The sequence below is a fragment of the Lissotriton helveticus genome, chromosome 5_1 (genome assembly GCF_964261635.1).
Source record: "Lissotriton helveticus chromosome 5_1, aLisHel1.1, whole genome shotgun sequence".
In the NCBI taxonomy this organism is placed as follows: Eukaryota; Metazoa; Chordata; class Amphibia; order Caudata; family Salamandridae; genus Lissotriton; species Lissotriton helveticus.
In genome coordinates this window covers 662,059,781-662,085,461 of record NC_136065.1, presented here as the reverse complement: position 1 = coordinate 662,085,461, position 25,681 = coordinate 662,059,781, and the positions used below count along the sequence as shown (strand labels likewise).

At 44.6% G+C, this 25,681-nt stretch overlaps 1 protein-coding gene across 1 annotated transcript in view; it reads right to left on the bottom strand.

Moving 5' to 3' along the window:
* NDUFB8 (NADH:ubiquinone oxidoreductase subunit B8) overlaps window positions 1-25,342 on the bottom strand; it is a 172,221-nt gene extending 146,879 nt beyond the window's left edge. Inside the window, exon 1 of the mRNA XM_078641066.1 lies at window positions 25,184-25,342. Coding sequence (XP_078497192.1) covers window positions 25,184-25,298 — 115 coding nt within the window. The 5' untranslated portion in view covers window positions 25,299-25,342. The remainder of the gene's footprint in view (window positions 1-25,183) is intronic.
* Between the last annotated feature and the right edge of the window lie 339 nt (window positions 25,343-25,681).

The window sequence follows — 25,681 nt, the reverse complement described above, 5'->3', positions numbered from 1 at the left end:
GATGATTGTAGGCACTTGACGTCGTTCGCAACACAGTTGGGAGCATACTGTTATATAAGGATGCCGTTTGGGTTGGCATCTGCAGCGGCATGTTTCCAAAGGATCATGAACAAGGTGCTAGAAAATGTGCCCAGCATACTTTTCTTTCAAGATGGTATTCTCACCTGTGGTGAAGATCAGAAAGCTAATGTCACTACTTTGTCAAAAGTATTAGAGAGGTTGGAAAAGGCAGGGTTAACGCTGAAAAAGGAGAAGTATAAGTTGCGTGTTGGAGCTGTCTCATACTTAGGACACGCAATCTCAGCCGAAGGAATCAAGCCTAAATTGGAGTTGGTGAATTCAACTGTTAAGGCGCCAGGGGATAAAGATCAAGTAAGATCTTTCCAGGGAACGGCGGAGTTCTACTCCAAGTTTATACCAAACTTTTCTGCATCAGAGCCCTTCTAAAAATTGTGCGAGGTTTGAGTGGTCTGCGGAGTGTGGTGAGGCTTTTGGGGCCAATAAAATTTGCACTGGGAAGATGCTCACCTTAGGCATTTCGATATGAAGAATCCATATTGATCACAGATGCTAGTCTTAAGGGCCTGTGGGCTGTTCTCTCACAGATTGACAGTGGGGAAGAAAATGTAGTGGCTTTTGCATCACTGTTGCTCTGGGATGCTGAAGGACCTTATTCTGTCGTATAAAGGGAGACTTTGGTGTGTGCCTAGGCAATTTGACATTTTAAATTCAATTTTTGGGGAATGCCTTTTGTGGTCAGGACTGATCTTAGGCCTTTAGTCCATGTATTTTCCACCAGAAAAGATGATGACTTTACACCTAGGATTAAGAGGTGGATTGAAGGTTTAAATGATTTTAATTTCTGTGTGGAGTACATCACTGGTTCTAGAAATAAGACGGCTGATTGTCTCCTCTACCACTGGACGTAGACTCTTGAGCTGAAAAGGTCTGAGCAAATCAGTTGGGTTTGTGAGAATGCATTACAAGAGAAGGGAAAATGAGGAGACCAATGAGCTCAAAAAGTGTACTGTTAAAGGTTGGCCTGAATACAGAACGCTTTGTGAATACATGAAGGGATTTTGGAATGTGAGGGAATAATTGAGTTGGAATGGTGATTTATTTCAAACTTCCAGGTTGATTACACCCAGGGACCCCTAAGAGTAAATATTGAATTGTCGCATGTAGGCCATTTAGGACAAAGGCTCACCAAGGCCAGAGTGAGAGAATTATACTGGTGGCCTCGGTTACACCAGCAAGTGGAAGATGTAGTCAAGAATTCCGCTGCATATGCTAGGAACAAGAGAAAGACAGGGAGTAAAACTCACCTGTAGAGATTCCCTAAGAGCCATGGAGGAAATTGAATTTGGACTTTGCTGGTACTTTTCATCGTTTGCCACCTAATGAAAGGTATGTGATAGTGTTAGTGGACTACATGTCCAAGTGGGTGGTTACGAAATGTGTTGGATCACTGGATACTAAGGTGATTACGTTTTTAAAAGAACAATTTGTTCTGGAAGTTGTTCCCCAGGAAATTATCACAAGCAATGGAGTCCAATTAGTTTCACATGAGATAAAATAATTATTTCAGAGTTTGTCCATAACTCATTTTAAAACAGCTTTATATACTCCACTGGCAAATGAGTTGGCTGAATGTATAAAAGTGTGCTGTCATCACCACGCCCTTTTGTACCGCTTTGGTCGCCATAAGTGTGGCAGGGTATGCTCAGACATGAGTCCCTTGCTCACTTTGCCACTGGATTCAAGCAAGCCGGGCTGAAGACGGCTGTAATGCCAGAAACCGGTCCTCGGAAGCTTGTTTCCGGTCCAGGGAAGGCATGGCTTGGCAGTTCGGGCTAGACTGTTCCCATGAGGCACAGGGTCAGACTGATTTGCATATAGCCATGTCTGAACTGGGGTGGCAGAGTGGGCTAAAGAACGGTGATGGATTCAACCCAGATCTTTTGACTTGGTGTGAGTGTTTGATTGGTTCAGATGCTCCGTCCATCACTACCCCCTTTTGTACCGCTTTGGCCGCCATAAGTGTGGCAGGGTATGCTCAGACGCGAGTCCCTTGCTCACTTTGCCACTGGATTCAAGCAAGCCGGGCTGAAGACGGCTGTAATGCCAGAAACCGGTCCTCGGAAGCTTGTTTCCGGTCCAGGGAAGGCATGGCTTGGCAGTTCGGGCTGGACTGTTCCCATGAGGCACAGGGTCAGACTGATTTGCATATAGCCATGTCTGAACTGGGGTGGCAGAGTGGGCTAAAGAACGGTGATGGATTCTACCCAGATCTTTTGACTGGGTGGGAGTGTTTGATTGGTTCAGATGCTCCGTCCATCACCACCCCCTTTTGTACCGCGCTGGCACACCAAAGGCAAGCCAGTCTGCGCCTGTCCGCGTCCGGAACGCGGCCAGAGATGCTGCTAGTTCCAAGCTAGTACTCTGATACAGATGCTGCTATTTCCAAGCCAGTACTCTGATACACTAAAAAGGAGTTAATGGAGTATAATAGAAATGGTAAGACCTGTAAAACCCAGCTCTGTGTTGAAAATATAAAAGGCACTTTAATGTGCAGCACGTGTAGAGTGACCCTGGCTCACAATAGCAGTAACACCAGGCAGGTGTTTACTGAAAATTTAAAAGCCCTGCCCAAGCAATTATATTGTGGACTCAACGCAAGGTCAATAGTCAAGAATGCATTACACATTCACGATTTACTTATCAAACTGAATTTAGACTGCCTATTTGTTACAGAGACTTGGTTGAATGAAAGTTCAAATCCGGATATTGTGCAAGGTCTCCCCCTGGGCTACATCCTGACCAGACAAGATAGGATTGGTCAGAGAGGAGGTGGACTAGCAATTATTTATAAACAACACCTGAAACTCTCGCCAAGCAACCCCACAGAACTTATAAAAGCGGAAAGCGTGTCCTTCTGCTTCCAGCTAGATTGTAGAACTACGTTTGCGGGGGTATTGCTTTACAGACCTCCAGGCTCCTGTACTAAATTCCTGGCCACCCTAGGGGAAAACATTAGCTCTCTAGTGGTCAAACACGCCAATTTTACTATTTTAGGAGATTTTAACATCCACTTAGAGCACAGCTTTCCAAACTGTGTGGCGCGATACGTTACTGTGTCGCGCCCCATAAGTAGGTGTGTCGCGCGTGGGATATTTCTGCGGACGTACGGGGCGTCGGTGCACCTTGCACATTGAGGAGCGAGCGGGATGTTCATTAGAGGTCGATCGAGTGCCTCCGAGCAACTCAGTACCGCCATATTAGTATCCGGGAATGTAATGAGAGCGATGCATTCACCCCATCTAGAGTAACCCTGGGCTTCACGAAGAGGCTCACAGCGCGCACAGTGCTCTCGCTCATGAAGGCGTCCAGCTGAATGTCTGATTTATACAATTTGACTTTAAGGCTGAACATGTGGTGTTTTACATATAGATCGTAATGCATTCACGCCAGCAGAACTGACAGTGGAGGGCGCTAGCGTGCAGCCAGAACAGAGCAGAACGCAGAACGCAGATCGGAGCAGAACGGAGCAGAGCGGTAGCAGCTGAGACCGTGGCGAGCAAGACGCCATCGCCGACGCCACCGCCATCACCATTTCAGCGGTCGTGACAAGTTGATCCCCGCTGGTAAAAACAGCCCCCCCCCTGGTGCGAGCTTCTGCAATAAGCGGTGTTAAGCCTGGGGGCTGCGGGGGGCACTGGACAGCATGCGGATACGGATACAGCGGTGAGGCGGCGAGACAAGGTGAGGCCCATTGCACCAGCGTTTCGCTCTGCCCCCTGCCTCCTGTGTTTGGCCGTAATCGGACACAATCCCCCGCCTGCAAAGTGAATGAGGAAGGGGGGCGAGGGGAGTGTCGGAGTGGACGGCGGGCAGCTACTACAGGTTGTGGTGCTTACAGATATCTACTAGCTGACTGGGGCACGAGTCAACTCTCACCCCATATTATACTCGGCACTTGGACTGCCGGCCGCTCCATTGAATTTATTTATGGAACATTGGATACTGATCTTCTGAACTGGAAGAGTGTTGCTGCCAGTGGCCAGTAGAGCGCAGCAGAGAGCTAAAAACAGTGAAGGAGAAACAGAGTAAAATCAGAGTAAAATCGAAAGCCTTGACAGACCAGGCTACTGATTACAGCTGCAGCAGGCCCTCACAGGTGGGAGGTTTTTGCACTGGCTGTACCATTGACTGTATTACTGGCAGCATCTTAATGCATTTAAAGTATAAACGCGTATAACAAGCATTTTACTTAAAAATTTTACTTTACGCATTTTAAGCATTTTTATATACCTTCACGAGAGGAATTGAGCTGTTTGTTTGTTCCTTTGCTAAAGGAGTGAAAGTCCGTCCTGCATTTCATCTCGCTTGTTTCCCGAAGCCTCCCCTCAACGAGGACTCGCTGGTGTGAGCAAGCCCTGCATTCGGCAGGGCTGGTGGCACGCTCCCAGCTAGAGACCTACGGGTTGAGGCTCGGGACATAACCTTTCAGCGAGCCGGGGGACTGCGAGGACCAGCATCCTTCAGGTAGCTCAGCTGGTTCCTCTTCCCCCGGTGCTCACGCCCACGGACACGCCCACCAACCACTGCGAATATCATTCGTGACACCCGCTTCGCGGGCGCCACTCACCTTCACGAGAGGAATTGAGCTGTTTGTTTGTTCCTTTGCTAAAGGAGTGAAAGTCCGTCCTGCATTTCATCTCACTTGTTCCCCGAAGCCTCCCCTCGACGAGGACTCGCTGGTGTGAGCAAGCCCTGCATTCGGCAGGGCTGGTGGCACGCTCCCAGCTAGAGACCTACGGGTTGAGGCTCGGGACAGAAATCGGCCTAATATAGTTATCGCTAGTAACGTGAAGAGTGATAAAGGTAGGTTCCTGACGTTCCTCTAACAACAGAAAAATCTAATTCCTGGCGAAACTAGTTACTAAGTAATTATATCAAGCCGAAAATAAGTTCAGAAATGGGTTTCAAAAAACTGCGATCTCGCACACTATTTATGAAAAGAATGGGTACTGAGAACGCAGTACGGAAATCTTCTGATAAAGCTATAAAACAAGGTTGAATAACTCACACCCCGGCAATTAGCACATATTTCTCTGCCCTTACAACTAAAGAGGAACCAGAAATACATACTTCGGAAAAGGAAATTACTCTCAATTTATCAGTAACCACTGGGGCAGCAGAAAATATCCTAACGAAACCTCAATCACGAGAAAAATCGCCCCTTCTGGATTTTGAGTTAAGCAAAAATTTAATCTGCACTCCAAAAGACCTTCAATCCTTGGATCACGAGGCAACTCATTTAAAAACCTCAACTCCTATAAAAAGCCGCAGGAGCTTTTCGTTACTCGAGGAATTATGTACAAATAAATCAAATTTAATGAATCGAAAGTGAGAGCTTAGGTTAAGCAACAGTCCTCCGAAAAAAACGTCTTCACAAGTTCTTTCACTCGACTCCTCATTGGACCCTTTCAATTTCAAAAATGATAATATCATTAATACAGTTACACCAATGTCAAAGGCCCTTTTTTCGCTCCAAGAAATATTGGAATCTGTTTTATCTTTTTTGGGAAATATCTTAGAAAATTCTGATCAAACCTTGGACGTTCAAATAGGTATATTAAAACATCTAGTTGAAGAAAAAAGGAAAAAATAACTATCTGAAGCGGAGAAAAGTAATTCGAAACCAAAAACCAAACATGCGCAACAGATTACTTCAAACAAAAACAACAACGATAAGGAGGAAATAAAACGTGATTTTGGTACTCAGACGTCGGAAATCCAAACACAACAAAAGCAAAAATTGGATAACCTAAACGATTCAGTAATATATTCTATAAAAAATTTATTCAAAGAAAAACCTCAACAAAAAAATCAATACCCAATCTTTTCAAAAAAAGGTATAACAGTTAAACAAAAAAATGATTCTGTATTAGATGACCAGAATACATGCATCAATAATACACCGAGTAATGAAAAGGGAGAAATAATTGTTAATAAAAAAACGGAAAATGACCAAAAAGGAGGAAAAAGAAAGAGGATAAAACCAACAAGAAGGATCCAAAAAAAGAAAACTCGCAAACTAAAATTTAGAAAACTTACAACTATCTATAAATCTCAAGAGGAACAATCTGATGATGACATAAAGCCTCAAACCATTGAAAATCAGGAAACCAGAAACAGAAATCTTGAAGATAAGAAGTAATTATTGGATCCAAGAGCAGAAGAGTACGCTCCACTCAGACCATCAGTACAAACAGGCCAAAGAAACATAAAACCAAGTGAAGAAATTATTAGGTACAGACAAAAGGGTGAAGAGTCACACTCCAAAACTCTACAATTTGAGGAACTTTTTCCTACCGACTCAGCTCCACTTAACAGAGGAAGGATAATTAACCTTCTACAACACATAGGGTCTTTACAATCACTGACCAGTAATGAACTTGACTTAGTAATCTTTCCCAAAAAAGATAATATTAAATTAGTGACGGTAACATTCTGGTCATCAGTTATACCAGGGATCATACTTAACGAAAAGGAGATATTACACAAACATGGATATGACGTAGTTGAAAGAGAAGACCTAATGGTAAATAAAAATCCAATATGGTACAATGACCAAATACGATCAATCTCCAACTCTTACGTCAAAAAAGTCCATAGAAATGGAAACGTTATAGAAGATCTAGGAATACTGCATTCAGGAACAACCTGTTCAGGGAAAGATACCCTAAAAATTCAGGTGGATAATGGAGAAAGGGCAGTATGGTGCTATGACTCAAAAGAAATCGAAAATAATAATAGCATAAAATCTTGGTCCTGGGTCTCGGAGACCTTGAATAGCAACAAAGTCACGAGCACTCTACGACAACCTTTTTAGCACTGGATTAAAAATCATATCCTGGAATATCGCTGGTAGAACTAAGAATAAAATGTCTGAAGTCTCGATCTACCAGCCTGATATCCTGATGCTACAAGAAACCTGGGCGACTGATCCCTTCTCCGAAAAAGGCTATTATGTCTACGATACTCCAGCAATACCCACCAAACGTGGTCACGCAAAAGGTGGTTTGGCCATTCTACTTAGGGAAGAATACTCGTGGATGCAGGAAATAGTAGATACAAAACTAGATAATCTACAGTGCATTAAAATCTCCCTCAAAATACATAGTACAGTCGCCGAAAAGGCAATCTTGCTCCTTAATGTATATGCCCCTCCAGGCAAAAAACTAGATATCATATTTTTAAATATTATGGAAAATATTATGAAGATAATTGAAGACCAACTCTATTTGTCTTACTTAATTGTGGGAGATTTCAATGGTAAAATCTCCAATTCTGAAATCAACAAGTGGGCAAAATTATATATAGAAGAATCAATGGAATTTATGGTTCCAAATTTTCCAAAAGGAATATTAACTGACAAAAGAGGTAAATTGTTACTATCATCACTGCCTAATTTAAATGGGGTAATACTGAATGGCAACACGGAAGGAGACATCCCGGCAAATTACACCAGACGGGGCAAGGGAACTCTCTCCATTATTGACTATATCATAAGTAGTATGGATTTACTGGAAACAGTTACAAATTTGAATACCCAGTTTTCTCTTGAGAGTGATCATGCCCTAATGCACCTAACCACAGACTGGATACCTAAATCTACACCAGCCCGTCACATCATCCATTATAAAAGTACTATAATGATAAAAAGTGAACAGAGACGCATATTCTGGAACTCTTCGACGCTGGATAAAATCTCTGCATTGATCGATCACTCCCAATTCCTAACAAAAATATACGCGGATAATCCAATAGAAAACTTTGATCTTATCATTAAGGATATCAAACATTTTATTTTAAATGTGCTACATCAGGGAACAACAGGAAAAAACGAGAGGAAAGATAAAAACAAAAATATTTCTCAGAACTCTGTAATAAAGAAAAAGCTCAATAGACTTATACGTGTTCAATACTTGAACTCCTCATTATCAACAAAAAAGGAAATAAATAAACTAAAAAATCAATTGAGACGAGAGAACCAAAGCCACAAAAAAGCAATGCAGGATCGCAATTGGGTTAACATACAAATAGCAGCAAAAAAAATATAATCAGCGCAAATATTGGTTCTTAATTGCAAAAATAACAGGAACAAAAAAGATAATTCAATCCATACCGGTCCCACCGAATGATTGGGAAACTTACTTGTCAGATCTGTATAAAGCAAATCTATCAAAACTAGATGAAAATATTGAGGACTACATTAAAGAAAAAGATAATCGCTCAATAATTAAAACCACAGTAATATCTGTTGAAACTAACATTTGAAGAGCAAGAAGCACAGGTGCCTCTGGCCCAGATCAGATTCCGATCAAAATTTTGCAAGCAGACCCAAAGGAGTGGAGTCAGTTGTTATGCCCCCTAGTTAATTATATTTTTAAAATCGGCCAAGTACCTAAATCATGGCAGGGGAGTATTATTATCCCCATACATAAAAAGGGGAGCAGGATCCTAGCAGGAAACTATAGACAAATAGCTCTTATGGACGCCGCAGGAAAAATATTTGCAGCAGAAGTACTAGATCGCTTGAAAGACTGGGCTTTTTCGTTGGGTCTGATACCAATGTTCCAAGCGGGTTTCAGACCGAAACATTCTGTTACAGATAATATCGCGATTATTCAGGCCACTCTAGATAAATATGTAACTCGAAAAACCCAGGTTGTATATGCAGCATTTATCGATTATTCCACGGCGTTCGACCGCGTTGATCGTCCAACACTATGGAAAAAACTAAGGAGGTTTGGAATTCAAGAACAACTGCTGCAAACCATAGTAAACCTTCATACTAATACTTGGTGTCAAGTCCAAATGGGGGGAGAAAAAGGCCTAACAAAAATAATTAAAACTGATAACGGACTAAAACAAGGGTGCCTTTTAGCCCCGATTCTATTCTCCCTATATCTAAGTGACTTGCCACATCAACTGCAACAGGGCACTAGTTTGCCTCCAAAAATCGCTAAACAAAGCATACATGCATTGCTTTATGCTGATGGCATAGTGTTGTTAGACTTAACACCTTTCGGACTACAAAGATCCTTGGATATTTTGCACAAATACTCCAAAGAAAATGTCTTAATCCCAAATATAAAGAAAACAAAAGTTGTAGCTTTTTCGGGGAGGAAACATAGCGCTAAATACAGCTGGAGGCTTGGAGGAGAAAAGATCGAAGAGGTCAACGAATATCCCTACCTTGGCAGGATCCTTTCGAAGAATCTAACAAATACAATTCAGATAAAAAATCTCCAAAGGAAATCCGAATTTCATGCCACAGCCCTTTCAAGACTCTACAGTGCCACTGGGAACAGGCATTTTTCCTCAATGCTAAAAATTTACAGAGTAAAAATACCGCCTTTATTATCTTATGCGACAGAGTATATCCCAATAAAGCAATGGGGCTTTATGGATCGCAAAGAAGGAAAAATTCTAAGAAGGATCATGAAGGTCTCAGTCTCTGTACCTGTTCAAGCACTGAGATTAGAATTATCCATCACAAGCGCTTATGCTACAGCAGTGGCCAATGTAATCAGGTGGGCCTACAACCTATTGCACGCTAAAGAGAATACTTTAAGATCATTGCTGAAAAAAGAGACTTTTGGGTTGGAAGCAAAAAAACAAATTTTTCAAGAGAATATGATTGTTGCATTCCAAATGGCAAAAATCAGTCCAGACATTCTGCTCACCTGGTCAACAGCGCAAATGAAACTTTTTCTAAAATGTTTTACTCCAAAACTGAGCTATGAACTAGACATTGAACATTGTAATAAACTATCTACTTACAAACCCTTTGCAGACCTACTGGAATATAAACAAATCCAGCCGTACACTGGGTTTACCTTAACGCATGGTGCGAGGAGGGTGATTACTATGCTTCGACTGGGCATCCTACCTGTATTAGCATTTATATTGAGATGGCTATCTGGAAGATCGCCAAAATGTACACTATGCGAAGGGGGTGTTCAGAATGTTGAGCATTTATTATTCGTATGTCCTAATCTTAATGTAACCATAGCCCGTGCAAGATACCTAGACCCTATCTATCGTTCCTGCAGAATTACAACGGTGAAGGAACTTATGATATTGTGCAAGCAGCCTCCGAATTAATTTGTATGCTATAATTTTTATAAATTTTTAAAGTTCTTTTTACCTTTATATTGAAAAATAATGGAATTTTTAAATTTGAAAAATTTGAATGTGTAAAAATGTATAATTTGTGGTCCTCTGTCGAGTACCAACACAAATAAAACTTTTTTGACTTTTTGACATATAGATCGACTGAAAGAATTCACGGACTAATTGTAGGCAAAGCAATCATACTTGCCCTCAAATTGAACTGTGATCTTATATCTTGCGGTTCGCATGCGGCCTCATTCAGCAAAAATGCTCCTGCAAAATCTTCCGAGATTGTTTTCTTAAAAGTGGCTGAAAATAGATGAATATTTACATTACAGCTAGTAATTTACTGCACCTGTGAGGTTCCACTGACCTCATTTTCCACCTAACATCTAGAATATGCTGAGTGTTGTTTTTTTCTTTATGCTAAAGTAATTGTTCAACCCGTTTAAGCAAACACCACTTCCGAAATACAGTATTGCTTTTCCCTCCATAACTTAACTCACTTATCTCTCCTTTTCCTCACCGTCCTATTTTTTTAACTTAGAGATCTTAAAAACTCTGCAGTTCTTTTTTCTTATTCATTCGTTGCCTCGTCCTCAATTTCACTGCTGCCCTGTTCATCACAATGTTGAAGCTCATCTGACAACTTCACTACTCTTGCTCATCTGTTCTGTTTGACTTTGATTGTTCAACTGGCAGTGATCCAGTTTAGACTCCGTGATGTGTGCAGTCAGTTAGAACATCAGGAAAGAAATCCGATTCATGATCTGTGCACATTGTCCAGTGCCTTGATGTAGCTGGGCATCGGAGTATGCTATGCACTTTTATCAATCAATGTTTGTAAAATGTGCGAGATCTAAGCATAATTCATAAGTTTAATTCCGTCATAAGTGCCTTTAAAAATTTTCTTTTTTTAAACTTTTCTTTCTGTGATTTTGGGCAAATCACCTAATCTCCCGGTGCCTAAAATGAATGCAACGCAACTGGAGCTCGTGTAAAGCGCTCTGACACCTTCGAGTCGAGTTTGCGCTATATAAAAAAAAAATAATACATTTGATTGTGGGGTTGTGTGTGGGTGGAGTGGTGTGTGTGGGGTTGTGTGTGTGGGGTTGTGTGTGTGGGGTTGTGTGTGTGGGGTTGTGTGTGTGGGGTTGTGTGTGTGGGGTTGTGTGTGTGTGTGGGGTTGTGTGTGTGTGTGGGGTTGTGTGTGTGTGTGGGGTTGTGTGTGTGTGTGGGGTTGTGTGTGGGGGGGTGTGGGGGGGTTGTGTGTGTGTGGGGGGGTTGTGTGTGGGGGGGTTGTGTGTGTGGGGGGGGTTGTGTGTGTGGGGGGGTTGTGTGTGTGGGGGGGTTGTGTGTGTGGGGGGTTGTGTGTGTGGGGGGGTTGTGTGTGTGGGGGGGTTGTGTGTGTGGGGGGGGTTGTGTGTGTGGGGGGGGTTGTGTGTGTGGGGGGGGTTGTGTGTGTGGGGGGGTTGTGTGTGTGGGGGGGGTTGTGTGTGGGGGTGTGTGTGTGGGGGGGGGTTGTGTGTGTGTGTGGGGGGTTGTGTGTGTGTGTGGGGGGTTGTGTGTGTGTGTGGGGGGTTGTGTGTGTGTGGGGGGTTGTGTGTGTGTGGGGGGGGTTGTGTGTGTGTGGGGGGTTGTGTGTGTGTGTGGGGGAGGTTGTGTGTGTGGGGGGAGGTTGTGTGTGTGGGGGGAGGTTGTGTGTGTGTGGGTGGGTTGTGTGTGTGTGGGTGGGTTGTGTGTGTGGGGGTGAGTGCGGGGGTGTGTGTGTGAAGGGGGTGTGTGTGTGGGGGGGGTGGGGGTGTGTGTGTGGGGGGGGTGGGGGTGTGTGTGTGGGGGGGGGTGTGGGGGGTGTGTGTGGGGGTGTGTGTGTGTGTGGGGTTGTGTGTTACACAGTTAGGGGCCTATTTACATGTCCCTTGTGCCGCCGGTGCATCAATTTAACTATGCGAACCACCCCCCTTAGGTGGTTCAGGCTCGCTAGCTGCGCTCACTCGCATTACCGTGTCCCTGAATTTTTTTTCTTGCAAAAAGGTGTGTCACCAATATGAAAAGTTTGGAAAGCTGTGACTTAGAGGCTAAGGATACTCCCAACAACAGACATTTTCTGGAAACAATCAGTACTTTGGGCCTAAAGCAATTAGTAGAGGGTCCTACATACGATGCAGGACATACCCTAGATGGGATTTCCACAAACATGACCAGCCTGGCCTCTGAACCTCTTATGACACTCTCTTGGTCTGACCATAGGGTCATTCAATTTAAACTGGATTATAAAATAAACCCAGTTGAGAAATCTCCGTACAGGCTGGTCCCCTGGGAAGACGTAAATAGAACAGTATGCTTAACAATAGGGAATTACTACCCATGGCAGAAGCTAGTATACCCATCCTCACGGGCAACCCCTCAGTAGATAACGATAGATTTAATGAATGGATGACATTTCTTGTAGATAATTTATCGCCAACTGCATGCCCCAGGAAGAGTCCCATATACAAAGAGTCTTCACCCTGGTTTACTCCCTGTCTAAAGGATGAACAGAGCTAATGCAGGAAACCTGAAAGAATTTGGAGAAGGATTATGTACCAGATAAACTTATTCTCCTTAAAGTTGCTCTTAGACAATACCATCATCAAATAAAGGTGGCAAAAAAGGTCTACTATTCCAAGGTAATTAATCAGGCAACGGCTAACCAGAAACTTATTTCCAATATTGTCAAATCTTACATGAATCCTAAAATATTAGACCTGGAAATCCAACCGTCACAAGATCTGTGCGAACAAATCGCAGACTTTTTTTAACAAAAAATTCACAGACTTGACGAAAGAATTCAATGAACCTATCCCCATGACTAATAATCCCTCATTCCCAAGTATTACAGGAGATGTTTCTTGTTTTCAAGGAATCAGTATGGAACAGTCAGGGCAAGCTATATTATCCTGTAAATCAAGGTTCTCCATTTGACCCTTGCCCACCTAAAGTACTACATGCACTCGTTGACATCATCAATCCAACTGTAAACCATCTGATTAACTAGTCATTCGAATCTGCTTGTTTACCAGACAATTGGAAGATTCCTGCGGTAAAACCCCTGCAAAAAAAGAAAATTGCAGACCCCACTACTCTATCCAATCTTAGACCCATATCACTGCTACCCTGGATGAGTAAATTAGTGGAGAAGTTGGCAAATAACCAACTAAAAGACTTCCTGCAGAAAGAAACTCTTTTACATCCCAAACAATCTGGTTTTAGACCAGGCCATTCAACAGAATCAGTGCTGCTCCATGCCACGGAAACCTTAAAGTTTGCCTTAGACCAAGGTAGAGATGCAGTACTGATTCTGTTGGATTTATCAGCAGCGTTCGATATGGTCTCTCACAATATTCTTAGAGACAGACTTAAGATGAGTGGCATCACTAACAAGGCACTTGCCTGGTTTTCGTCGTTTTTAGAAAATAGACGCAACATTGTGACCCTTGGTTGCCACAAATCCCCAGAAAAACAGCTATCAGCCAGAGTACCGCAGGGCTCCTACTTGAGCCCGACATTATTTAATCTTTACATAACCCCACTGCTTACTTTAATTGACTCCTTTGGTGTTGAAGCTATAACATACGCAGACGACACCCGGATCAATCTTACCCTAGACAAAAACTCCACTGATGCCGAAGAGAAATTTCATTACTGCCTAACGGCAGTTATGAACTGGATGAAATGCAACCATTTGAAGTGCAACAGCCAAAAAACAAAGATTTTGCTGTTTGGGAAGGCCAACATCTTCACGCCTAGTCAGTGGTGACTGGCTAATACAGTTCCACCGCCCAATACTGCGGTTACAGCACGGAACTTAGGAATCAAGTTTGATTCAACCCTGTCTTTCCATAGCCAAGCACTGGTAGTGGCAGGCATGTGCTTTCACACAATTAATACATTGAGAAAGTTCTTAGACCTACTTCCAATGAATGCTAGGAAGTCAGTGGCTGTTGCACTGGTCCTGTCTCGTTTAGACTATTGCAACAGCCTCTATGCAGGAGCTAATAAATCAGTCCTGAAAAAACTACAGGTGGTCCAGAACGCTGCAGCCAAGTTGGTACTTTGGCTCCTGAGGTGATCCTCATCAGTGGCAGCACTCAATCAGCCGCACTGGTTGCCAATTCACAAAAGGATTTTATTTAAAGTCCTAACGATCATATAGAAAGCATTCAAGGCAACGGGGACTTCTTATCTCAGGTCGAGAATACACCCTTACTCCACTCAGCGTCTCCTGCAATCATCCTCTGGTAACTACCTAGCTACCCCCAGTTATTGTTTGGAAACTAAAGGGGGAAAAAACCATTGGGGTACATGGTACTAAGGCCTGGAATTCTCTTCCATTACAATTGAGATTGATACAATCAGAACTTCTTTTTAGGAAACTATTATAAACTTGGGTATTTTCTACACCTGATAAATTGGTACTCTCTCTTATCTGAGCTCTTCCTTCTTCTAGAACTGACTCTCGCGCTGCTCACTATCATTGAGCTTCATACTCCTCCCTCCTAGACACTAGATACTCCTTGGAGTGAATGTTGCCCTTTATAAATACTGCCGTTAATTCATTCATTCATAATGGCGTTGTGTGGAGCATGTCCAGGTTGGCGAAATGGGGAGAAGCAAGTTGTGATAACATTTTATTCAGTGTTAATGGGGATATCACCTCTGCGCAGGAACAATTTCTTCCTCCCACTGCATTTTCTAAAGAGTCTGGTGATGGTGGTTTGACCAACCAACTCCCTTTTATTAGGTCGAGGACCTAAAGGCTGCGCTTTCGCAGTCTGGGGTCGGAGATTTAATGTTTCTTAGTAGGGCTGTAGAACCCGCCTCCCTGCCCTGTCTCTCCTCCATTGGCTGGCTTCCTAAACGGAGGCCAGCCATTGGAGGAGAGATGCGTCACTCCGATTTAGCCCCGTCCTTTTCGGATTTGGGGGCGTAAGTTTTGCTGTTCTTTAGACAGTGACGTTGTCTGTCACTCAGAAACAGAAAACCACGCCCCCATTCCGAAAAAGACAGAAGCTTTCGGCCGCCATTTTTTTTTTGTCCCGAAGACAAAGGACTCCCTTCATCCTCGCCTGTGCTGCCGGGCTCTATTCCGCCTTGTACCGATATCTTATTCACTGTCCCTTCGTTATGTGGTGGCCCTGGCCCGACTTGTTTGTACTCTGCAGTGATGGCTTGGAAGCTAGAAACCCTAACCTGGAGACGGACGGAGAGACTGCTCTGTTGCAGCCGCCATTTTTTTTGTCCCAAAGACGAGCTGCAGGACTCCCTTCCTCCTCGCCTGTCTGTGCTGCGTTCCAAGAAGAGGAATACCGAGGTAAGGACCTGCACAGGGACATGTGGCGGGAATTGGCCCTTCATAAGGAATCTCCAGAGCTCCCAGGGCCCTGGGCTGATTTTCTCTCCCCGGCCTCACCTGCGTTTCGTAGCACCATGCAGAACCCCGTATTATCTGGAACTCCGTCAGGGACCTACTTGCACACAGCCTCCCAGACGGAGAGCGCTGTGGTCCGCTTCCTGGCTGCAGGGCCTCTCTCGCCATCCTGGAGCTTCCTTGGCCGGTGCACCGTCACTGGAGATCTTGATGGGGCTCACTCTGGCTGCTTGCAGGTCTGTCTCGCTCTCACCGCTGTCCTCGTGGCGCAGCTGCACTTCTGCGGATGTCCCTGACCCTCGCTCCCAGAGGCTCGGATCGTTGGTGTGCTTCGATGGCACCTGTTCTTCAAAGATGTATCGCCTGCATTTTACTTTCGCCACCGCCGGTGTACTCCGGCTGTTCCTCTCTTGTCAGGGTGTCCAGCACTGATTTTTCCCAGGTATTTAGTGCGCCCCTTGGATCAGGGGTTGGGGTTTCCCTGTGTCTGGGTGATGTTATTCTCCGTGATATCTGTGTAACGCATTCAGCCGGTCCGGCCATTATTTGCTAGCGTTTTATTACTAAAAGAAACAAAACTGCAAGTCCCAGAATGCAATGCGTAGCTAAAAGGCCGGGACTGCGCCTGAAGTGTTATGACATGAAGTGCTTTGGCAGGAATGGGGGAGGTTGCATCGGTCTCGATTTCAAACTTGTATTTCCATGCAACGTTCAGAGCTAAACCCACCCCCCCGCCCCTGGAAGTAGCTTATCCCTGTTTCTGTTTGAGTGTTGTGAAGTGTTATTGGGGGGAGTGGTCGAGTGGGGTGCCGTGCGAGGAGCGCAGCTGGTGGAGAGGGCTTGTCACTTCCCTCACCAGCTACGGACATATTTGGAAGGGGTGAACACCCCAGGGCTGAGACGTGGCTCTGGAAAGGCTTCCAGGTGACTCCAGGTCACCAGTGATGCAATGCACCAGTTCTGGGCTTCTCTTTTACACATTGTTAGTTTTAGAGTGTGTGAATGTTGCTTGTTTCGTTTCTCTTCCATCACTCTGAGGTAAAGTTTATCACTTTGTATTAAAACTCTTCAATAAACAACTCCTCAGAATCGCACCCTCCCCTTCAAAAAACGACCACCCCCCTTCTTGGCCCATACGCACAGGACCGAGGGGGTACTCCACTCCTTCAGCCCCCACCCCCAAAACCAGACACTAACCCATGCCTCGCCCTTCTAAAACAAAACTTTCTCTTCCTGCTCCCACCACTCCGACCCCCCCCCCCCATGCCTGACCCCCACCCCGGGAACCATTTGTCCGAGATACGCTGATGTTACCAGCACGCTAGAGCAGTGGGTTTGGTACCGGCTGGTGAAATGTGTGCACACAGAAGCACAGACTACTCCTTTCACCCACCTGGGGGTGGTAAAACTGAAATCACTTTTGAATGGGGGAAATTACTGTATGGGGTTAGTCTATCTCCAACGTCTCGCGTAAAAACGCTGTAAAGCACACTCAACAATCGTCAGTATAATCAAGTGCTCGGGGTTCAATGTTTAGGTGACGGAACGGATATCCTATGACATGTTTATAGCTCAGTGTACAGAGTAAACCGTCTCTAAGCGCTGCAGTGTTTCTGGACGCGCAGAAGCGGACACGAGGCGCAAATGACAAGCTCATGCCAACGTTCCCACCCTCTAGTCCACTGTTTACCTGCGCCGAGCAGGTTTACCACGAGAGTCCGGGAAGCTTGGAGTGCCGGAGTGGAGTTTCCTTTACAGCGAAATGTGTTCTTTTATTTGCATTTGTCACAAGTCGGGTGCGCATCCTTTGGGAGGAGTGGTGGTCTCTTAGCTGGTCCCCAAGGGTCTGACTGAAACTCTGCAGGAAGACCGTTCCAAACAAGCTTTCTTTTACTCTTTCTTCCTCCCTCCGCCAACATGGCGTTTAAAAGAGGTGTTCTAGATCAGCAAGGAGTATGCGGGGTTCCCAGCTTGATTCCGATATATGGAGTGGATGTATGATTCTTGCGGATTCTTTTTTTGGCTCTGAACTGCGCAGTAAGTCTGGAGAGCAGTAAACGTGTGCGTCTTTCATGTGTTTTTCGGACCTACATGCTTTAATGTCTGAATGTCTGGGTGAAAAATTGATGCCTGTCTTTCCAGTCACACCTCCTCTCACCACTGTTAGCCGGTTCTAGTAATGCCTTCCAGTTAATGCCTTCCTTGACTTTATAACTTCTGAGATGTCATCCTTAAGCGATTTGCTTCGAGACATGTACTGAACTGTACGTTTTGCTGCAGACTCTTTTGCCAGGGTTACCATCTGCCTTGCTGTCTCATAATTGGGACAGTGTTGAGCAAATTATTACAGCTAAAAATTGGCCTCACTTTTCTTTGGAAGCTGAGTAGATCGTGGCTGTGTTGTGTTGGCAGGGAAGAATCCTATCATCTTGGGGTGGTTTTTAGGGCTCGGACCGAAGGCTGGATTCCTTCCGTTGGTTGCTGGCTTCCAGGATATTAGCTTATTATTTAAAAATAAAAAAACAAGACCACGTTATTTTTCAGATGTCTGCTTTGAGCTGCCGCCCCGGAAGCTAATTTTCTTCCGTTTTTCTTGCCTCTGCCAACCTGTTTGTGCCGTTTTTCTTGCCTCTGCCAACCTGTTTGTGCCGTTTTTCTTGCCTCTGCCACCCTGTTTGTGCCGTTTTTCTTGCCTCTGCCCCCCTGATTGTGCTCGTTTTCTTGCCTTCTGCCCCCTGATTGCACTAGTTTTTCTTGCCTTCTGCCCCCTGATTGCACTAGTTTTTCTTGTTTTCTCTGTTACTCAAGAGTGCATCTTCTGTGGCCCTCCACTGCCCGAGAGAGCAGAGGGTACGGGGGCAAGCCCGTGCCTTGGGCATCCTTAGCTACCCCGTGTGTGCTGACAGATATGGGTGGTTGTCCTGCATAGAGGGATTTTTTGAGAAACTTTGTGTTTACGTGAATTTAAAAGACTTGCCGGGAATAGGACTATTGATTTGGGGGCATGATGAGCATTGAGCAGGCTAGGGTTTAATACCTATTATTAATCCATACATTATTAGTCATATCACACAGAATGTTTTAGTAGATGTCTGACAGCCCGCGCGGCCCCACCAGACTTTTGTCCAGATCCTGTTCCTCGGCTCCACAAGCCATGGTGGAGTTAGTAAACGACCTCCTGCAGCTGCAGGCCGTGGGTGCGTGGAGGGACCTGACGACCAGCGACCAGATGCGGGCCGCCACATTGCTGCTCGACACCGTGGAGAAAGGGGCCTTCGTGCTGGCGACAATAGTCCCGGAGAACACCCGACAACCACCATGAGTACCACTTACGTCCTCTTTTAGAGTCACACAGCACGACGGAGGGCACAAGCACACTCCTGCCTGGCAAAACTTAAACTGCACATTTACTGACGAACTAAAAAGCACCAGCTTTGTAGTTTTTGTGAAAAATCTATATTGTGTAGGTAGCAATAGCGTTTGTTGGTCCCACAAATGAAGCAAAACGTTTCTTTGGGGGGGGTCTAAAGAACGTTATCAAACCTCTTCCAAATGAATTCGTCCCTAAAGCACTACAGCTGAATGAGTTAAGTGAAACCCTCAACACATTCTTTACCAATCCCCCTGGCAGACCTATAGTTTCTGCTTGTGGTTCTATTTTAGAACCTTTGGGAGCTTACGTTGACTTTTTCATTAAAGAATTTGTGCCCCAGACCGCCTGCTATGTAAGGGATAGCATGGCTATGATTAATCTGGTTGAGCACTTTCCTTTTGATCCCTTACAGGACACTCTTTGCACCATGGATGTAGAGTCGCTCTACACGAACATCCCCCAATCGGTGGCCCTCCTAGTGATACAAAAAACTCTTGACACTCGCCCCCGTCCACACAGGGTACCTACACTATTCATTTTACAATTACTAGAAGTATGTCTATCCAGGAATTTCTTTATCTTTGATAACACATATTATCAACAGATCAAGGGGACCTCAATGGGGGCTATTTTTGCCCCCAACCTGGCTATTCTCTTCATGGATGCCCTAGAAACTGGATCAATCCTAACTGATGAGAATCCCTTTTGCCCTGGAATAAAATTGTGGCGGCGCTATATCGATGACATTTTTATCATCTGGACCCTCGATATAGCAACGCTCAGCCAATTTTTACACTGGCTCAATAACAACTGTGCCGATCTCAAATTTACCTTGACTCACGATAAAGAGCAAATCGCTTTCTTAGATCTAACCATTTATCATCAGGATGGAGAACTCCTTACCCGGCTCTATAGAAAGCCTACTGAACGGAACACCCTGCTTAGCTATCAGAGCAATCACCCCAGGGCATTAAAAGACTCCCTCCCATACTCTTAATTTTTAAGGATCAGACGGAACTGCTCCTCTAAAACAGACTTTTTCAAAGAAGCAACCGTCTTGGCAAACAAACTTAAAAATCGCGGGTACCCACGCTGACTGATCAAAACAGCAACCAAAAGAGCATGGTACTGTCCACGAGAGGTCCTATTAACACCCAAAACCCGTGCGCAAAATGATAGGATAGCCTGTGTCACAACTTTCTCCCCAGTATCAAATAGGATCAGAAAATCGATTCTGAAACACTGGCCCACTATAAATGCAGGCACCATCAGACTAGAGCGACCACTGTTCGCTTTCCGTAAAAGTAAAAACCTTAGCGACCACCTAGTCAGAGCTGCACTCCCTGTTTCCCTACCCCAATCTACCATTGAATCCACCTGGGGTCTCCCCCCTGTAACTGGGCATGTCAAGTGTGGTTCTTGTACTGTTTGCGACTACACAATTGAAGCGCGTGACTTTACCCACAATGGCACCACTGTCTCAATGAAATATCTCACTAATTGTAACAGCAATAATGTTATTTATGCTATTCTTCGTCCATGCCCAAAAATGTATGTTGGTCAGACTACACAAAAGGCGAAGACCAGGATTTCCCAACACAGGAGCCGCATCAGATGCAGAACTGCTAATGCACCCCTGGTGGAACATTTCTGTGAAGCACACCACACTGAGGATGACATTAGATGGACAATTCTTAAAGTGGTCAAATTACCGCAAAGAGGTGGAAACCTAGCCCAGCTGCTAAATAAAGAGGAACTGAAAAGCATAATCCAGTTTGACACTATACGCACTGGGCTCAACAGAAATGAAGATTGGACCACTTTGCTATGACTCTGCCTCACACTGCTCCAGACCAAAGTCTGAATAGTAGTTCCAAAAACGGAACTTTTTTCATTGAGACCGCTAATGATCATGTATTTTTTCATTGAGACCGCTAATGATTATGTATTTTACTCTTACATTAATGGAAAGTGTTTTATTCTCCCATCAGTGTAACTGGTACCGTCTGCTGCAACATTGCATGCTTTTAATGTCACGTACTGGCATGCTTTTCTCACTTCACCAGCTGTTACTATCACCACTCTAAGATGGCCGCGATCCTTTCACATCCCTAGGACCACCCCTTTCTCTCCGCCCACCCGTTCACGTGACTGCGCTTCTCACTGGTGTTAAATCTTACGCGCCACCAGAGCACAACACGACCGGACCATTTTGACATCCAGCCGTCTATACGAGGACAACGCTCCTTGATGCCGGTAAGCTTTACTCCTCCCTTCACAAGCCTCGTTCGGAGTGCTCACCATCAGCCCGCCTAACTGTCCATTCTCCACCCTCTCCATAGCGGATTCGAGATTCAATCAGAACCGCTGGGTCCTACTGACTGGTCGTCCACCCGACTACTACCGTGGTATGTACCTACACCTTGGTCTGTTTCCCACATACCAATGGTAATTTACTTGCCCTGATCCATTGGTCTTCTTTTCCCCTAGCCCGACTGCCCCCCACCTAGGAGGTAACAGGCTGACTCCTCAAGATTACTATCACCCCCGCACGTACTTGTCGGCACCCAGTACCCACTGATCACTGCACAGATCCATTCAACCCACGCTTCACTAGCCACGTAATTGCGGTCACTCCTCACCCATAACGCGGGTATACGAAATCACGACACTGTGTCCACGTCGTCCTTTATATAACCGATGCCCGACGTTTTTAATGCACGAACTGCTCTACTTCGGGTCTACTTCCAGTGCACTGCGATTCCGAGTATTTTCATAATTATATGTGCTAAGCATTGTTGACCCTCTCTCTTTCGAATAATTGAATGAATTCCTTTTGGCAATACTCTAAAAACTGTGTCTGATGCTCGACGTTTTTAATGCACGAACTGCTCTACTTCGGGTCCACTTCCAGTGCACTGCGATTCCGAGTATTTTCATAATTGTATGTGCTAAGCATTGTTTACCCTCTCTCCTTTGAATAATTGAATGAATTCCTTTTGGCAATACTCTGAAAACTTTTTTCTTTTCCCTGTCTTCTTCTTCATACAGGCGCATTTTTACCAGGCATAATAATTTTGTACAGTCCTGATGATGATCCCATTGTACCCTTGAGCGCGGGATCGAAACGTCGACCTTTTGTAGTAGTTATACAGTAGAACCAATGTGTATCACAATTCCTGTATGTACTACTCTGGCAAAACACTTGTATTATCAATCTAAAAGTGTCCAGATTGCTCACTTCTCTCTTGCCTGCGATATCTTCTCCTCCCCACAACTATTCTTTACTCTTCACTGTCTCTGTCTTGCGGTAGAAGCACAGGATTGTGCTCTCTAAATGTCTGTTATGCATTATACAATCCAACTATTGTTATGAAAATAAATTCCATGTCCGGCTGGACTTGGATAAATACATAAGCAGCTCATCACGGCTTGTCTTATTATCACTATTGTATATTTTTAAAATTGCTTTGGATCACTGTCCTTTTGAAACTGACTCAAACCCTTGGTCCATAGCCACTAATAGGGCCCCCCTTGTTTTCTTTAGAAACTTTTAGAGTCACACAGCACGACGGAGGGCACAAGCATACTCCTGCCTGGCAAAACTTAAACTGCACATTTACTGACGAACTAAAAAGCACCAGCTTTGTAGTTTTTGTGAAAAATCTATATTGTGTAGGTAGCAATAGCGTTTATTGGTCCCACAAATGAAGCAAAACGTTTCTTTGGGGGGGTCTAAAGAACGTTATCAAACCTCTTCCAAGTAGAATTCGTCCCTAAAGCACTACAGCTGAATGAGTTAAGTGAAACCCTCAACACATTCTTTAACTCACTTAGGCAGTGATCAGCTAACACATACACACTGCATTTATGTTGTCTGTGTGTCTGTGCATGGCTCTGTCTGTGCGTGGCTCTGTCTGTGCGTGGCTCTGTCTGTGCGTGTGTGTGCATGTGGCTCTGTGTGGATAGCTTTTTTGGTAGGTGGCTCTATGTGTGGGTGGCTCTGTCTGTGTGAGGGTGGCTCTGTGTAGGTGGCTCTATGTGAATGACTGTGTGGGTGGCTCTGTATGTGTGTGTGGGTGGCTTTGTGTGTGTGGCTCTGTGTGGGTGTAAATGCAATAGGTCAAGCATATGCGAGCGATTAAGCTATTGGCATTGTAAATGACAATGCCATTTATTTAACGATTAAGCTATTGGCAATGTAAATGACAATACCTCTGTGTGTGTGTGTGTGTGTGTATGGGTGGCTCTGTATGTTTATGTGGCTGGCTCAGTATGTGTGTTGGGTGGCTCTGTATGTGTGTGGCCGGCTCTGTATGTGTGTATGTCTGTGGCTCTGTATGTGTATGTCTGTGGCTCTGTATATGTGTGTGGGTAGCTCTGTATGTGTGTCTGGGTGGCTCTGTATGTGTGGCTCTGTATGTGTGGCTCTGTATGTGTGTGTGTGTGTGATTAACTGTGTGTGTGTGGCTCTGTGTGGGTGGGTCTGTATGTGTGTGTGGTTGACTATCATTAGCTCACTCTCTCTCCCTACCTCACTCGCTCTCCCACTACCTCATACACTCTCTCTCACTAGCTCACTCTCTCACTACCTCACTATCTCTCTCTCACTACCTCACTCTCTCACTAACTCACTCTCTCTACCTCCCTACTCAACTCTCTCCATCTCACAACATCACTATCTCACTACCTCACTAACTCTCTCAATACCTCATTACATCACTCTCTCCCTACCTCACTCTCTCACTACATCACTCTCTATCTCACTACCTCACAACTTCACTATCTCTATCTCAATACCTCACTCTATATCACTACATCACTATCTCTTTCTATCTCACTCTCTCACTTTCACTACCTCACTCTCTCTCCATCACTACCTACCTCACTCACTCTCTCTAACTAACTCACTCTATCGCTCTCACTACCTCACTCTCTCAACATCACTACTCCGCTAAATCTATCTCACTAACTCACAACTCACTCTATCAAAGCCTCAATACCTCACTCACTACCTCAATCTCTATCTCGCTACCTCACTTCACTCTCTCTCTCTAACTCAATACCTCACTCTCTCTATATCTCACTACCTCACACTCTCTTTCTATCTCACTAATTCACTTTCAATATCTCTTTCACTACCTCACAACCTCACTCTCTATTTCTATCTCACTACCTCTAACAACACTATCCCTCACAAACTCACTCTTGGACTACCTCACTCTCTCTGTCTCTCACTACCTCACTCTCTATCTACCTCACACTCTCTCTCACTACCTCACTCTCTCTAGCTCACTACTCCACTCTATCAATCTCACTATCTCACAACTTCTCTCTCTCAAAACGTAACTACCTCACTCTCTCACTACCCCACTCTATATCTCACTACCTCACAACTTCACTCTCTCTAACTCACTACCTCAATCACTCTCTCTCACTACCTCACTCTCTCTCTTTCTATCTCACTAACTCACTTTCACTCTCTCACTACCTCACTCTCTCTCTATCTCACTACCTAACAACATCACTCTCTGTTTCTATCCCACTACCTCAAAACATCCCTCTCCCTCACTAACTCACTCTTTCACTACCTCACTCTCTCTCTCACTACCTCACTCACTATCTACCTCACTCTCTCTCACTACATCTCTATTTCACTACCTCACTCTCTCACTACATCTCTATTTCACTACCTCACTCTCTCTCTCACTATCACTACCTCACTCTCTCTCTGCTAATGCAATAGGTCTCGCATATGCAAGCAAATAAGCTATTGCCAATACAAATGACAATGCCATTTATTTAGGGATACAGAAAAAAAAATGAGCAATGCAATAGCTCTACCTATAATATTGCCTAGACCATTACATTGTAAATGCTTGTTTAACAACATGCTGGTATAAGTCCACATTTGTATTGGTAGAACTACTAGATTACGAAAGTTAAATGGGCTAACTAACACGCATGGACTATGCACCTTGTTTGAGATGGATTCAGAGCTTGAGAGACATTTGTTCCTTCGCTTTAGGAAATCCTTTTTAATGGAAAGTCGGGTCCAGTAGATAGATCATTGGCAGTATACCACCGAAGGCTGGCGAAGAAATGTGTTAGACTAAGTTTTTTTTAAGTCACATCGCTGAAGGTGACCCCTTTATTCACCTGTCATACTCTATGGGGTCATTTAAATACCGCCACCACCCACGATCACTCACCAGCACGAGCCCCGATTGGCTTCAATACTCCAATAGCCCCTCTTGTCCTCAGCCCCGCAGCCACTGCCTGGAGGCTCATAGCCCGCAACCACCTAGTACTGTGGGCCGCCATCATGCCCTCAACACACGGAGAGCGCAGGCGTTACATTACGTCATTCTGGGGACGCGACAGAAACTGCGCATGCGCAGTATAGTAATATCACACAGGATGCGCAGGCGTAAACCTTCTAAATGTCTACATGGGATTGTTTGACGAACAGGCTTCTGCGCATGATCGGCAAAGGCCACTGTTTTGCCCCAAAAGGGGGCGTGGTTACGCATAAATTGAGAACCCTAGTACTTTTGTCGATTGAAAGAATTTAGGTGTTGTCTAGAAGCACTGCATACATGCCAACCCTCCCGATTCAGGCGGGAGACTGCCGATTTGAGGGCTAGTCTCCTGCCTCCCGATTCTTGTACTGAAAAACCCGATTCCATGTGGATAACTTGAGCCCTCCC